Source organism: Peromyscus leucopus, chromosome 12 (genome assembly GCF_004664715.2).
Source record: "Peromyscus leucopus breed LL Stock chromosome 12, UCI_PerLeu_2.1, whole genome shotgun sequence".
In the NCBI taxonomy this organism is placed as follows: Eukaryota; Metazoa; Chordata; class Mammalia; order Rodentia; family Cricetidae; genus Peromyscus; species Peromyscus leucopus.
The window spans coordinates 2,331,294-2,346,291 of NC_051073.1; the positions used below are offsets into that span (position 1 = coordinate 2,331,294).

The 14,998-nt window shown below is 43.1% G+C and overlaps 1 protein-coding gene across 1 annotated transcript in view; it reads left to right on the forward strand.

Annotated features, from left to right (window-relative positions):
* Lca5l (lebercilin LCA5 like) overlaps window positions 1-14,998 on the forward strand; it is a 43,123-nt gene that overhangs the window by 20,068 nt on the left and 8,057 nt on the right. The window contains 2 exon segments of the mRNA XM_037209610.1: window positions 1,010-1,524; window positions 3,023-3,160. Of these exon segments, the coding sequence (XP_037065505.1) occupies window positions 1,010-1,524; window positions 3,023-3,160 (653 nt within the window).

Genomic DNA, 14,998 nt, shown 5'->3' on the forward strand with positions numbered 1-14,998 from the left:
CTCAGGACTTCACGGTGGCTCACAGCCATCTATAATCCCAGTTCCAGGAATCTAACAGGTACATATGGGTGCACATGCATGAGTGCAGGCAAAGCATTGACACATAAAATAAAAATAAAAATGTGTGACTGAAGGGAGCCATCTCAGAGCCCACTGGGAGAACTGTGGTGACTTAAATAGCTGGTCTATGTCACACTAAACTAGTTTTCATTGCTCTGGTGAAACATCCTCACCAAAAGACAAGTCAGGGAGGAAAGGGTTTACTTGGCTTACACTTCCACATCATTGTTCATCACTGAAGGAAGTCAGGACAGGAACTCAAACAGGGCAGGAACCTGGAGGCAGGGGCTGATGCAGAAGCCATGGAGGAAAGCTGTTTACTGGCTTGTTCAGCCTGCTTTCTTATAGAACCCAGGACCACCAGTCTAGAGATGGCACCCCCCACGATGGGCTGGACCAACCCCATCAATCACAAATTAAGAAAATGCGCCCCAGGCCTGCCTACACCTGATCTTGTAGAGACATTTTCTTCACTGAGGTTCCCACCTCTCAAAAAATGTCCAGCACAGTGGTTTCTAATAGAATTTGTATTCTGTTTGAAATGACATCTCTTAGCTCAGGCTATCCTGATCCTTCTGCCTCTACTTCCCCAGTGCTGGGATACAGGATGTGCCTCCACACCTGCCAGGATTTTTGAAAAACTTATAGCAGATAACTAAACATAGGCTTTAGACTCCAAGATGTTGTTTTCAATCCATTCTGTCGCATCATGGCTATATAAGCTTGGATGACTTAAAATAAACCTCCATATACAAAATAGATGCAACTGGCTGAAGAATTGTCAGTGAGACTCGAGTATGTGAAAAGCCAGCAGCAGGCAGAGTCAGCGAGCCTTCTTTCGCCTCCTAGTTCCACGGCTTTTATGGATGTTTGGGGGATCGCCACACTTGTGCACATCTGTGCACCTCTGTGCACTGCTGCTAACCATCTGCATTGTCTGCTCACACAGGCCAGAAGGACATCCAGGCTGAGAAAAAGCACATCTGGAATTCTTCATTTTTCAACTCTCAAATTCAAACAATTGCCAAAAGAAGAGACGCCATGACACATCGAATATTGTCAGCCAGGCTTCATAAGATTAAAGAGCTGAAGAATGAGCTAGCTGACATACATCGGAAGCTGGAAGCCACTCTTATAGAAAACCAATTTTTGAAACAACTTCAGCTTAGGCACTTGAAAGCTATAGGGAAATATGTGAACTCACAAAACAATCTACCTCAAATTACAGTTAGGCACCAGAATGAGGTGAAGAACCTACGTCAGCTCCTTCGGAAATCCCAGGAGAAGGAGCGAACCGTGTCAAGGAAACTGCGAGAAACCGACAGTGAGTTGCTGAGGACCAAAGATGCCTTGCAGGCTCTACAGAAACTTTCAGAAGACAAAAACCTTGCAGAAAGAGAAGAACTGACTCACAGGTTGACTGTTCTTACAGCCAAAATGGAGGCAAATGACAAAAAAATACAGGTTTGTATCTCAGAAGTCCAGTATTGATAGAGAGGGTGCATAGTTCACATCCATGGGCTCACATGGTTCACATCCAGCTCACCACAGGGAGTAACTGTGTTCAGTGTGGAGTGGGGGCAGGGCTGGAAGGAACACGCAAGTCTCAGAGCTCAGAGCTGGATGTCTGCCCCCTAAGTGAGCGAGTGTTCTCTCCAGCCAGATGTGTGTCTGGAAGTGTTCTCTCCAGCCAGATGTGTGTCTGGAAGTGTTCTCTCCAGCCAGATGTGTGTCTGGAAGTGTTCTCTCCAGCCAGATGTGTGTCTGGAAGCAGCTGTTCTGATGGCCACACAAGGCATCTCCTGTGAACCAGAGGTCTACTGTGTGTTGTGGGAATTGCCCTTTAAAATGAACTCCTACTGAAAGGCTGCCTTCCCTTGCCAGAGTATGGTGTCTGTCTGTCTGTCTGTCTGTCTGTCTGTCTGTCTGTTGAGCTTCTTTTGCTTTTGTGTTGCCTCAAACAGTTTTGGTTATTTCAAATTGTTTCTTGGGGAAGAAGAAAGGAAAGGGAAAAGAGAGGAGAGGAGAGAGGGAAGGGAAGGAGGGAGAGAGGGAGGGAGGGAGGGAGGGAGGGAGGGAGGGAGGAATGGAATTAAAGTAACTGAAGAGATGGATGGACAGATTTTCCTCCACAGACCCTGGTTGTCAAAAGCCAAGGGATGTCACTAAAAGGGACAGTGTGGAAGCAGGCACTAATCACACAGAGTCCTGCCTGTTTTCCATGATCATCATGGACATAAATACAGATGGGGTCAATGTACTGCTCATTTCTTCGGTACATGATGGTGACAGATGCTTTCTAGGATAAGTTTTAGGTTGTTTCACCCACATTTTCACACCATTCTGCTGGAGTTCTACTTTCAAAGACAGTTGTCTCCCGTGGAATGGATGTGGAACCAACACCACCGAGTAGCCCGTCACTCTGCTACACCTAGGTCAGCATCTGGGGTGCTAGTGCATCTGGGGGGCCTACCCCTAGCTGGTGCCTATTGTCCCCTGTCTTATAATCCAGCACTGTGGAGGGTGGCATGAAGCCCCATTACAACCTTCATGTCTGTCCTCCAGGAATCCCTGTCCATCATGGGCTGCACTGAGGCTGGACCCTCTAGGGAGAGGAGCCAAGGGTCACCACCTGCAGAGACAGCAGAATGACACATTTGGGCCCCACATTAAGTTTGACTCTGGTTGTACTTACTGGCTCTTCAGAATGTGTTTGAATATTAAGTATCAGTGTGCAGAGTTTGTAAGGAACATTTGAGCATTTGGCTGGAAAGACATTTATTCTCTAGACCTGAGATCTGGGACTTTGTGGCCCAGTTTCATTTCATTTTGTTCTGTTTGTCCCCTAAGCCTAAAGTTGTGTTGAAATTTTGCGCCTGTCATAAATGTAGCTCGTTTCATTGCAGTCAAGTTTCAGATGCCACGCTGGCTACAGAGTAGTTGAAATATATACTGTTTTCAGAGCTTGGAAAAACAGCTGAGGCTGAACAATCGATCCTTTGGTCGGCAACTGGCCAAAGAAAACCGGAAGACGTTGACAGCTCAGACAGCGACCAAGACTCTGCAGGGGGAAGTGAGGCAGCTGCAGCAGAAGCTTAAGGTATTTCCTGGAAACAATGTGTCCAGCACCGGTGGTTCCTTAGGCCCGTGAGTGGAAACAGTGTGTCCAGCACCTCGGTTCCTTAGGCCCAAGAGTGGAAACAGTGTGTCCAGCACCTCGGTTCCTTAGGCCCGTGAGTGGAAACAGTGTGTCCAGCACCTCGGTTCCTTAGGCCCAAGAGTGGAAACAGTGTGTCCAGCACCTCGGTTCCTTAGGCCCGTGAGTGGAAACAGTGTGTCCAGCACCTCGGTTCCTTAGGCCCGTGAGTGGAAACAGTGTGTCCAGCACCGCGGTTCCTTAGGCCGAGAGTGGAAACAATGTGTCCAGCACCTCGGTTCCTTAGGCCCGAGAGTCTTCAAGCTGTTTCTCCAGGCAGTTATGCACAGATAGAGGACCCACAGTTAGCAGAGACAGTGAGCAGCTGGGCCACTGTGCACTGTGGTTAGAAAATCTCTCTTCCTAAGACCGCTTGTCTTCATTGTTATTTTGTAACAGTAAACAACAGTATATCTGACAACGACACTTTAACTCAAAATACGTTTTTAAACTTAGAAATCAAAGCATGGTAATATTCAGAGTACATTTTAATGGCCCATAAATTTATTTAAAGTCTTAACTTGAGATGTAGCCAAGTGGTGATGCATTCACAGGGTATGCATGAGCCCGCCACAGTTTCCAACTTCACAGATGCAAAACTAACAGTTTCACTTACAGCACCAGATATGGTGCAGATGGGATGAGCAGTTGAAAGTCATCCCTTTAGGGCCAGCCTGGGCTATGTAAGACTGTCTCAAAAAAGAATAGGGCTGGCATGGCAAAGGGGCTTGTTGCAAAGCCTCACAACCTGAGTTAGAACCCTGGGACCCACATGGTCAAAGGAGAAAACCAAGTCCCCCAAGTTGTCCTCTGACCTCAACACGTACACAGTGGCATGCTTGCACACATACATGCATACATACACATAAACACAAACAATAAATAAAATATAGAAAACATTTAAGAATGCAAGTCTCTTAAAACATCTTTGTTTTGCTCGGCGGTGGTGGCGCACACCTTTAATCCCAGCACTCAGGAGGCAGAGGCAGGTGGATCTTTGTGAGTTCGAGGCCAGCCTGGGCTACCAAGTGAGTTCCAGGAAAGGCGCAAAGCTACACAGAGAAACCCTGTCTCGAAAAACAAAAAAAAAAAATCTTTGTTTTTATTTTATTCTTTAGACTCATTTTACTTTTGAATTGTGTGTTTATGAATGTGCCTGTTAGCCAGAAGCTTCTCCGGTCCTGCCCACCCTGTGGTCCTGATGAATCTCTCCCACCCGCTGTCCCGCAGCCACTTATAAAATAACCACTCAGAGGCTTAATATTAATTACAAACTGTATGGCCTATGCCTCAAGCTTCTTGCTAGCTAGTTCTTATAACTTAACTCAACCCATTTCCATCAATCTATGTATCACCACATGTTCCGTGGCTTTACCTGTGTCCCATTACATGATGCTCCTTGGACGGCAGGCTGGCGACTCTTACTCTCTTTTCTCCTTTCCCTATCTCTCTTGGATTTTCCAGCTTGGCTCCATCCCGCCCTGCCATAGGCCAATGCAGCTCTATTTATTAGCCAATGGGAGCAACACATATTCACAGCATACAGAAAGACATCCCACAGCATGCCTGTGTACGGTGGGTATATTTATGTGAGTGCCCATAGAACCTAGTAAGAGGTGTTGGAACTGGAGTTACAGGCTGTTATGAACCTCCTGACATGGGTGCTGGGACCTGAACTAAGGTCCTCTGGAAGAACAGCAAGTGTTCTTAACTTCTGAGGCACCTCCCAGCCCTGTTTTTTATTTATAATTGTGTTTACATTTGTGTGTGAGAGTGTGGGCTTGTGATCATAAGTATAGTGCCCAAGGAGGTCAGAAAAGGACATCAGATTCTCTCAAGTTGGAGTTATAGTCAGCTATGAACCACTCAACATGGGTGCTAAGAACTGGACCTGGGTCCTCTGCAAGAGCAGTATGTGCTCCTAACTACTGAGTCGGATCTCCAGCCCCCAGAAAAATGTGTTTTTTAAAAAATAATAGTAGGATGAGGCTCGTAAGCTGACTCAGCAGTTAAGAGTGCTTACTACTCTTGCAGAGGACCTGGCTTTGGTTCCTAGCACCCACATGACAGCTCACAATGCCCTGTAACTAACCCTCTTCTCATCTAGGCTCCTATGTGCATGTGGTATGCATAAACACATGCACACACACACACACACACACACACACATTTAAAATAATTAAATAGAATAACTTGAATAGACTCCTCAAAAAAGAAACACAAATGATACAAAAAATGTTGAATAACTTTAGCCATCAAGAAAATGTGTGTCCACACTGCCCTGGGACTCCACCCACCCAGTAAGAATGGCTGTTACCACAGGACAATGCTTCTAAGGATGTGGAGAAAAAGGAACTGATGGTGGGAATGTAAGTTAGCTGAGCCATGGAAAGCAGTAGGAAGGTTCCTCAAAAGGCTAAAAATAGAAGAACTGTGTGGCCAGCAACAGCACTGATACACGCCTAAAGGAAATGAAGTCCACTACAAAAGACACACTCCAACAACTGTGCTTACACCTCACTACTGACAAGCACTAAGACATGAAATCAGGGTGGATATTCAACAGCTTAAAGGATACAGAGTGGCACATATACACACAGAGACATTCAACCGTGTCCATGTGCACATATACACACAGAGACATTCAACCGTGTCCATGTGCACATATACACACAGAGACATTCAACTGTGTCCATGGGCACATATACACACAAAGATATTCAACTGTGTCCATGTGCACATATACACACAGAGACATTCAACTGTGTCCATGGGCACATATACACACAAAGATATTCAACTGTGTCCATGTGCACATATACACACAGAGACATTCAACCGTGTCCATGTGCACATATACACACAGAGACATTCAACCGTGTCCATGTGCACATATACACACAGAGACATTCAACCGTGTCCATGTGCACATATACACAGAGACATTCAACCGTGTCCATGTGCACATATACACAGAGACATTCAACCGTGTCCATGTGCACATATACACAGAGACATTCAACCGTGTCCATGTGCACATATACACAGAGACATTCAACCGTGTCCATGTGCACATATACACACAGAGACATTCAACCGTGTCCATGTGCACATATACACACAGAGACATTCAACCGTGTCCATGTGCACATATACACACAGAGACATTCAACCGTGTCCATGTGTACATATACACACAGAGACATTCAACCGTGTCCATGTGCACATATACACACAGAGACATTCAACCGTGTCCATGTGCACATATACACACAGAGACATTCAACCGTGCCCATGTGCACATATACACACAGAGACATTCAACCGTGTCCATGTGCACATATACACACAGAGACATTCAACGTATGTCACATATACACACAGAGACATTCAACCGTGTCCATGTGCACATATACACACAGAGACATTCAACCGTGTCCATGTGCACATATACACACAGAGACATTCAACTGTGTCCATGTGCACATATACACACAGAGACATTCAACTGTGTCCATGTGCACATATACACACAGAGACATTCAACTGTGTCATTTGCACATATACACACAGAGACATTCAACCATGTCCATGTGCACATATACACACAGAGACATTCAACTGTGTCCATGTGTACATATACACACTGAGTGTACAAACTGTATGTTGGTTAATATTTAAAGAAAAAACCTGCCAGGTATGGTAGCTAACACAATCTCAGCACTTGGAAGGCAGAGGCAGGAGGATTTTGAGTTTGAGGACATACCTGGGCTGGATAGCAAGATCTATGCCACTTGGGCTATTTAGTGAGATTCTGTTTCAAAACACACACATTCACACACACCACCAAAAAAGATAACAATGTGCAGAGGACAGAGCAGAAGGGCTGGCTACAGAACCTACATCTGGGGCCACAGAACTATTGATTATCATTATAAATCAGGGTTGTAATTGGTGTTTTTGGTTTTTTGACTCTTTGAGGACCACCACCCAGCTCCCAAATAAATACAGAGACTTAGTCTTACTTATGAATGCCGAGACTTAGCTTGGCTTGTTTCTAGCCAGCTTTTCTAACTTAAATTATCCCATTTCTCTTCTACATTTTGCCTCTGAGCTTTTTACCTTTCTTTATTCTATATGTCTTTCTTCCCTTCTTACTCTGTGGCTGGCTGGGTGGCTGTGTGGCTGGGTGGCTGTGTGGCTGTGTGGCTGTGTGGCTGGGTGGCTGGCCCCTGGCATCCTCCTCTCCTCTTCTCGCTCCTCCCTCTTCTCTAGATTTCTTCTCTTTATTCTCTCTGCCTGCCAGCCCTGCCTGTCCTTTCTGCTGCCTAGCTATTGGCCATTCAGCTCTTTATTACCAATCAGGTGTTTTAAATTTTATTTATTTATTTTATTTTTCAAGACAAGGTTTCTCTGTGTAACAGTCTGGAACTCACTCTGTAGACCAGGCTGGTCTTGAACTCACAGAGATCCATCTGACTCTGCCTCCCAAGTACTGGGATTAAAGGCATGCACCACCACCACCTGGCCCAATCTACGTTTTAGACAGGCAAAGTAACATAGCTTTACAGAGCTAAACAAATGCAACACAAAAGAATGTAACACATCTTTGCATCCTAAACAAATATTCCACAGCATAAACAAATGTAACACATCTTAAACTAATATTCCACAACACAGAGTTAAGTATAAAAAACCTGAAAAGCTGTTGCTGAAAATCCACTCTAATATTTTAAAATGACCAAGTATGAATTACATTGGTGGTGTAATGCCATGGGAGAAGCCATTCCAGGTGACTTAGCACAGAAATTTCAATCAACTCCAGCCAGACATCTATTGCAATAACTCCACACACACAAATGTGAATGGTTTCAGAAGTGTGTGTGTGTGTGTGTGTGTGTGTGTGTGTGTGTGTGTGTGTTGGTGGGTAATGTGTTGCTTTGAAAACATTGTGAATAATGTTGATGCCCTTCTGAATAGGGTTCTAGGGGATGGAAAAAAGAAAACACACAAGTAAGTTAAAATTAAATAAAGTCCACAGTCCTGATTTTGATCTAAAGTGGAAGTATGGCTCCCTAATGTATTTTATTTTAAAAGCTACATATTCCTAATGTGACTGAGTAACAGTGGACACCTCAAGTGTTCACTGGTCCAGAGAGAACCAGGACATCTTAAGTCTAGAGTTGTACATGAAATGTACAAAGGCTTGTCACACAGAGAAACTATCACCTTGTAGGGGAGAAACAGCAGACTCGAGCATGCAGAACTGGTCCCTACTGGCCAAAGATGATCAAAAAAGATAGTCAGGCATGATAGATGAACTTGTAATCCCAGCACTCAAAAGGCTGAGACAGAATTTAAGACAAGGGAAGTCTAGGCTATATAGCAAGACCCTGACTAAAAAATTAATTTTAAGAGGTAAACAGGCCCGGCGGCAGAGACAAGCAGACGCAGGTAGGCCTGCGGCGGGGGCCCGTGGAGGTAGACGGGCCCAGCGGCGGCAACCGACAGGGATATTCAGACCCGGCGGCAGCCGGCAGAGACATTCAGGCCCAGCGGCGGCCCACAGAGGTAGACGGGCCCAGCCCGCGGAGGTAAACGGGCCCGGCGGCAGCGGCCGACAGGGACATTCAGGCCCGGCGGCAGCTGGCAGAGACATTCAGGCCCAGCGCGGCCCACAGAGGTAGACGGGCCCAGCAGCAGCCCGCTGAGGTAGACGGGCCCAGCGGAGGCAGCCGACAGGGACATTCAGGCCCGGCGGGAGCCGGCAGAGACATTCAGGCCCAGCGGTGATCCACAGAGGTAGACAGGCCCGGCGGCGGAGACAAGCAGACACAGGTAGGCCTGTGGCGGCGGCCTGTGGAGGTAGACGGGCCCAGCGGCAGCCGACTGAGGTAGACATGCCCGACGGCAGCGGCCGACAGGGACATTCAGTCCCGGCTGCGGCCGACAGGGACATTCAGTCCCGGTTGCAGCCGGCAGAGACATTCAGGCCCGGTGGCGGCCCCCAGAGGCAGACAGACCCAGCGGCAGTTGACAGGGACATACAGGCCCGGCGGCAGACCGCAGAGGTAAACAGGCCCAGGGACGGAGACAAGCAGACGCAGCTTGGAACAGGGACGCCCCTAACCCCAACATCTGGGGAAGAAGCTATCTCCGTGGGTCAGAACCAGAACGAATCTGAACACTCCGTCTGAGGACAACCCAGGGCCCAGCTGCTGATCCTGTGAAACCCAACAACTTGGAGGTGTTGGTGAGACTACCCTGCTCAGCTGAAACCCATCTGGGAGAGGATTCAGATGCCTACAGATTAAAGTCTGAAGAGACAAGATCAGCTGAGGAGTTGACAAATGAACAAAACGTGACCTGGGAACACAGAAGAAGGCGCTACCCAGACACCAAACCAGATCACCAGAATCATAAGTATATAATTCACCGATCAAAATCAGCTGCCCCTGAAGAAATAGCCCAATAGCACCAATTTAACCAAGAACCACTACTAAACCAAGACTAAAAATTAGAACAAGAAAGGCACTCTCAGACACAGACACCACCTGCACCTCACAGAGGAAGAGATGAGTAGGCGCCAGTGCAAAAATACAGGCAACAACATAAAGACCTATATGGCAACATCAGAACCTAGTGATTCTACACCTGCAAGACCTAAACATACCATGACAGAAGAAACAGAAGAAATCAACCCTAAAAATGACATTAAGAAGATGATAGAGGCCCTTAAAGAAGAAATAAAACATTCCCTCAATGAGGAAATAAAAACTTTCCTTAAAGAGGAATTGAAAAACTACCTTAAAGAGGAAATAAAAACTTTCCTTAAAGAGGAAATAAAAAACTCCCTTAAAGAGGAAATAAAAACTTCCCTTAAAGAGGAAATGAAAAACTCCATTAAAGAGGAAATAAAAAACTCCCTTAAAGAAATGGAAGAAAAAACGAACAAAAAATGGGAAGAAATCAAATCAAGCCAAGAAAAAGCAATTAAACAGATGAAAGAAACATTCCAAGATCTGAAAAATGAATTTGAGACAATAAAGAAAACACATGCTGAGGGAATGCTGGAAATAGAAATCCTGACAAAACGAACAGGAACTACAGAAACAAGCATAACCAACCGATTGCAAGAGATGGAACAGAGAATCTCTGACACTGAAGACACGATAGAGAAAATAGATTCGTCAGTCAAAGAAAACAATAAAGACAAAAAAAGTCCTAACACAAAACGTCCAGGAAATTTGGGACACCATGAAAAGACCAAACCTAAGAATAATAGGGATAGAAGAAGGAGAAGAATACCAACTCAAAAGCACAGAAAATATATTCAATAAAATCATAGAAGAAAACTTTCCTAACCTAAAGAAAGAAATACCTATGAAGATACAAGAAGCTTACAGAACACCGAATAGGCTGGATCCAAAAAAAAAGTCCCCTCACCACATAATAATCAAAACACTAAACACACAGAATAAAGAAAAAAATATTAAGAGCTGCAAAGGAAAAGGACCAAGTAACATATAAAGGCAAACCCATCAGAATAACACCAGACTACTCAATAGAGACTATGAAAGCTAGAAGATCATGGACAAACCTCATGCAGACACTAAGAGACCACGGATGCCAACCCAGACTATTATACCCAGCAAAACTCTCAATCACCATAGGCGGAGTAAACAAAATATTCCAGGATAAAACCAGATTTAATCAATACCTGTCCACAAACCCAGCCCTACAGAAAGCACTAGAAGGGAAAATTCAACCCAAAGAAGTTAAACACATCCATGAAAAATCAAGCAATAGATAATCCTACACCAACATACACCATAGAAGGACAACACAACACAACCAAAAAAATAACAGGAATTAACAATCACTGGTCATTAATATCCATCAATATCAATGGTCTCAACTCACCTATAAAAAGACACAGGCTAACAGAATGGATAAGAAAACAGGACCCATCCATATGCTGCATACAAGAAACACACCTTAACTCCAAAGACAGACACTACCTCCGAGTAAAGGCTGGGAAAAGGTTTTCCAAGCAAATGGACCTAAGAAACAAGCTGGTGTAGCTATCCTAATATCTAATAAAATAGACTTCAAACTAAAATCAATCAAAAGAGACCAGGATGGACATTACATATTCATCACGGGAAAAATCCACCAAGATGAAGTCTCGATTCTAAACATTTATGCTCCAAATACAAAAGCACCCACATTCATAAAAGAAACACTACTAAAGTTTAAAACGCACATCAAACCCCACACATTAGTAGTGGGAGATTTTAACACACCACTCTCACCAAAAGATAGATCTACCAGACTGAAACTTAACAAAGAAATAAAGGACCTAACAGATGTTATGACTCAAATGGACCTAATAGATATCTACAGAATATTCCATCCTAACACAAAAGAATATACCTTCTTCTCAGCACCCCATGGAACCTTCTCAAAAATTGACCACATGCTTGGACACAAAACAAATCTCAACAGATACAAAAAAATTGGAATAACCTCCTGTATCTTATCAGACCACCATGCCTTAAAGTTAGAACTCAATAACAACAAAAATTATAGAAAACCCACAAACTCATGGAAACTGAATAATGCCCACCTGAAACATCAATGGGTCAAGGAAGAAATAAAAACAGAAATTAAAGAGTTCCTAGAATTCATTGAAAATGAAAGTACAACATACCCAAACTTATGGGACACTATGAAAGCAGTGCTAAGAGGAAAATTCATAGCTCTAAATGCACACATAAAGAAGATGGAGCAATCCCATACCAATGAATTAACAGCACAACTGAAAGCTCTAGAACAAAAAGAAACAAACTCACCCAGGAGAAATAGACGCCAGGAAATAATCAAATTGAGGGCTGAAATCAACGAAATAGAAAACAAGAGAACAATACAAAAAATCAATGAAACAAAGAGTTGGTTCTTTGAAAAAATCAACAAAATAGACAAACCACTAGCCAAATTAACCAAAAGGCAAAGAGAGAGCACCCAAATTCACAAAATCAGAAATGAAAAGGGAGACATAACAACAGACAATGAGGAAATCCAGAGAATCATCAGATCATACTTCAAAAACCTGTACTCCACAAAAATGGAAAACCAAGAAGAAATGGACAATTTTCTGGATAAATACCACATACCAAAATTAAATCAAGACCAGATAAACCATTTAAATAGACCAATAACCCCTAAAGAAATAGAAACAGTCATCAAAAGTCTCCCAACCAAAAAAAGCCCAGGACCAGATGGTTTCAGTGCAGAATTCTACCAGACTTTCAAAGAAGAACTAATACCAATCCTCTTCAAAGTGTTCCACACAATAGAAACAGAAGGAACACTACCAAACTCTTTTTATGAGGCTACAATTACCCTGATACCCAAACCACACAAAGATGCAACAAAGAAAGAGAACTACAGACCAATCTCCCTCATAAACATTGATGCAAAAATACTCAACAAAATATTGGCAAACCGAATCCAAGAATACATCAAAACAATCATCCATCACGACCAAGTAGGATTCATCCCAGGGATGCAAGGATGGTTCAACATACGGAAATCAGTCAATGTAATACACCATATAAACAAACTGAAAGAAAAAAACCACATGATCATCTCCCTAGATGCTGAAAAAGCCTTTGACAAAATCCAACACCCCTTCATGATAAAGGTCTTAGAAAGATTAGGAATACAAGGAACATTTCTAAACATAATAAAAGCAATTTATAGCAAGCCAACAGCAAACATCAAATTAAATGGAGAGAAACTCAAAGCGATACCACTAAATCAGGAACAAGACAGGCTGTCCACTCTCCCCATATTTATTCAATATAGTACTAGAAGTTCTAGCTAGAGCAATAAGACAACAAAAGGAGATCAAAGGGATACAAATTGGCAAGGAAGAAGTCAAACTTTCACTATTTGCAGATGATATGATAGTATACATAAGTGACCCCAAAAACTCTACCAGGGAACTTCTACAGCTGATAAACTCCTTCAGTAAAGTGGCAGGATACAAGATCAACTCAAAAAAATCAGTAGCCCTCCTATACACAAATGATAAAAGGGCTGAGAAAGAAGTCAGAGAAACATCACCCTTTACAATAGCCACAAATAATATAAAATACCTTGGGATAACACTAACTAAACAAGTGAAAGACCTTTTTGATAAGAACTTTAAATCTCTAAAGAAAGAAATTGAAGAAGATATCAGAAAATGGAAGGATCTCCCATGCTCATGGATAGGTAGGATTAACATAGTAAAAATGGCAATCTTACCAAAAGCAATCTACAGATTCAATGCAATCCCCATCAAAATCCCAACACAATTCTTCACAGACTTGGAAAGAAAAATACTCAACTTCATATGGAAAAACAAAAGACCCAGGATAGCTAAAAGAATCCTATACGATAAAGCAACCCTTGGAGGCATCACCATCCCGGACCTCAAACTCTACTATAGAGCTATAGTAATAAAAACAGCTTGGTACTGGTATAAAAACCGACATACGGACCAATGGAATCGAATTGAAGACCCTGACATTAATCCATGCACATATGAACACCTGGTTTTTGACAAAGGAGCCAAAACTATACAATGGAACAAAGAAAGTATCTTCAACAAATGGTGCTGGCATAACTGGATGTCAATATGTAAAAGATTACAAATAGATCCATATCTATCACCATGCACAAAACTCAAGTCCAAGTGGATCAAAGACCTAAACATAAATCCAGTTACACTAAACTTAATAGAAAAGAAAATAGGAAGCACTCTTGAACGCATTGGCACCGGAGACCATTTCCTAAATAAAACACCGACAGCACAGACCCTGAGCACAACCATTAATAAATGGGACCTCTCGAAACTGAGAAGCTTTTGCAGGGCAAAAGACACAGTCAATAAGACAAAAAGACAGCCAACAGATTGGGAAAAGATCTTCACCAACCCCACATCTGACAGAGGATTGATCTCCACAATATATAAAGAACTCAAGAAACTAGACATCAAAGCACTGAACAGTCCAATTAAAAAATGGGCTAAAGAGCTAAACAGAGAATTCACAAAACAAGAACTACAAATGGCTGAAAGACATTTAAAGAAATGCTCAACATCCTTAATCATCAGAGAAATGCAAATCAAAACGACTCTGAGATACCACCTTACACCTGTTAGAATGGCTACGATCAAAAACACCAATGACAGTCAATGTTGGAGAGGATGTGGAGCAAAGGGAACACTCCTCCACTGTTGGTGGGAATGTAAACTTGTACAACCACTGTGGAAATCAGTATGGCGATTTCTCAGAAAATTAGGAATCGAACTACCTCAAGACCCAGCCATCCCACTCTTGGTCATCTACCCAAGGAATGCTGATTTATACCATAAAGATACATGCTCAGCTATGTTCATAGCAGCACTATTTGTAATAGCCAGAACCTGGAAACAACCTAGATGCCCATCAATGGAAGAATGGATGAAAAAAATGTGGTACATATACACAATGGAGTACTACTCAGCAGAGAAAAACAATGAAAGCATGAAATTTGCAGGCAAATGGATGGAACTAGAAAAAATCATCCTGAGTGAGGTAACCCAAACCCAGAAAGACAGTTATGGTATGTACTCACTCATTGGTGGATTCTAGATATAAAATAAAGAACAATCAGACCACAACCCATAGAACCATAGAGGCTATATATATA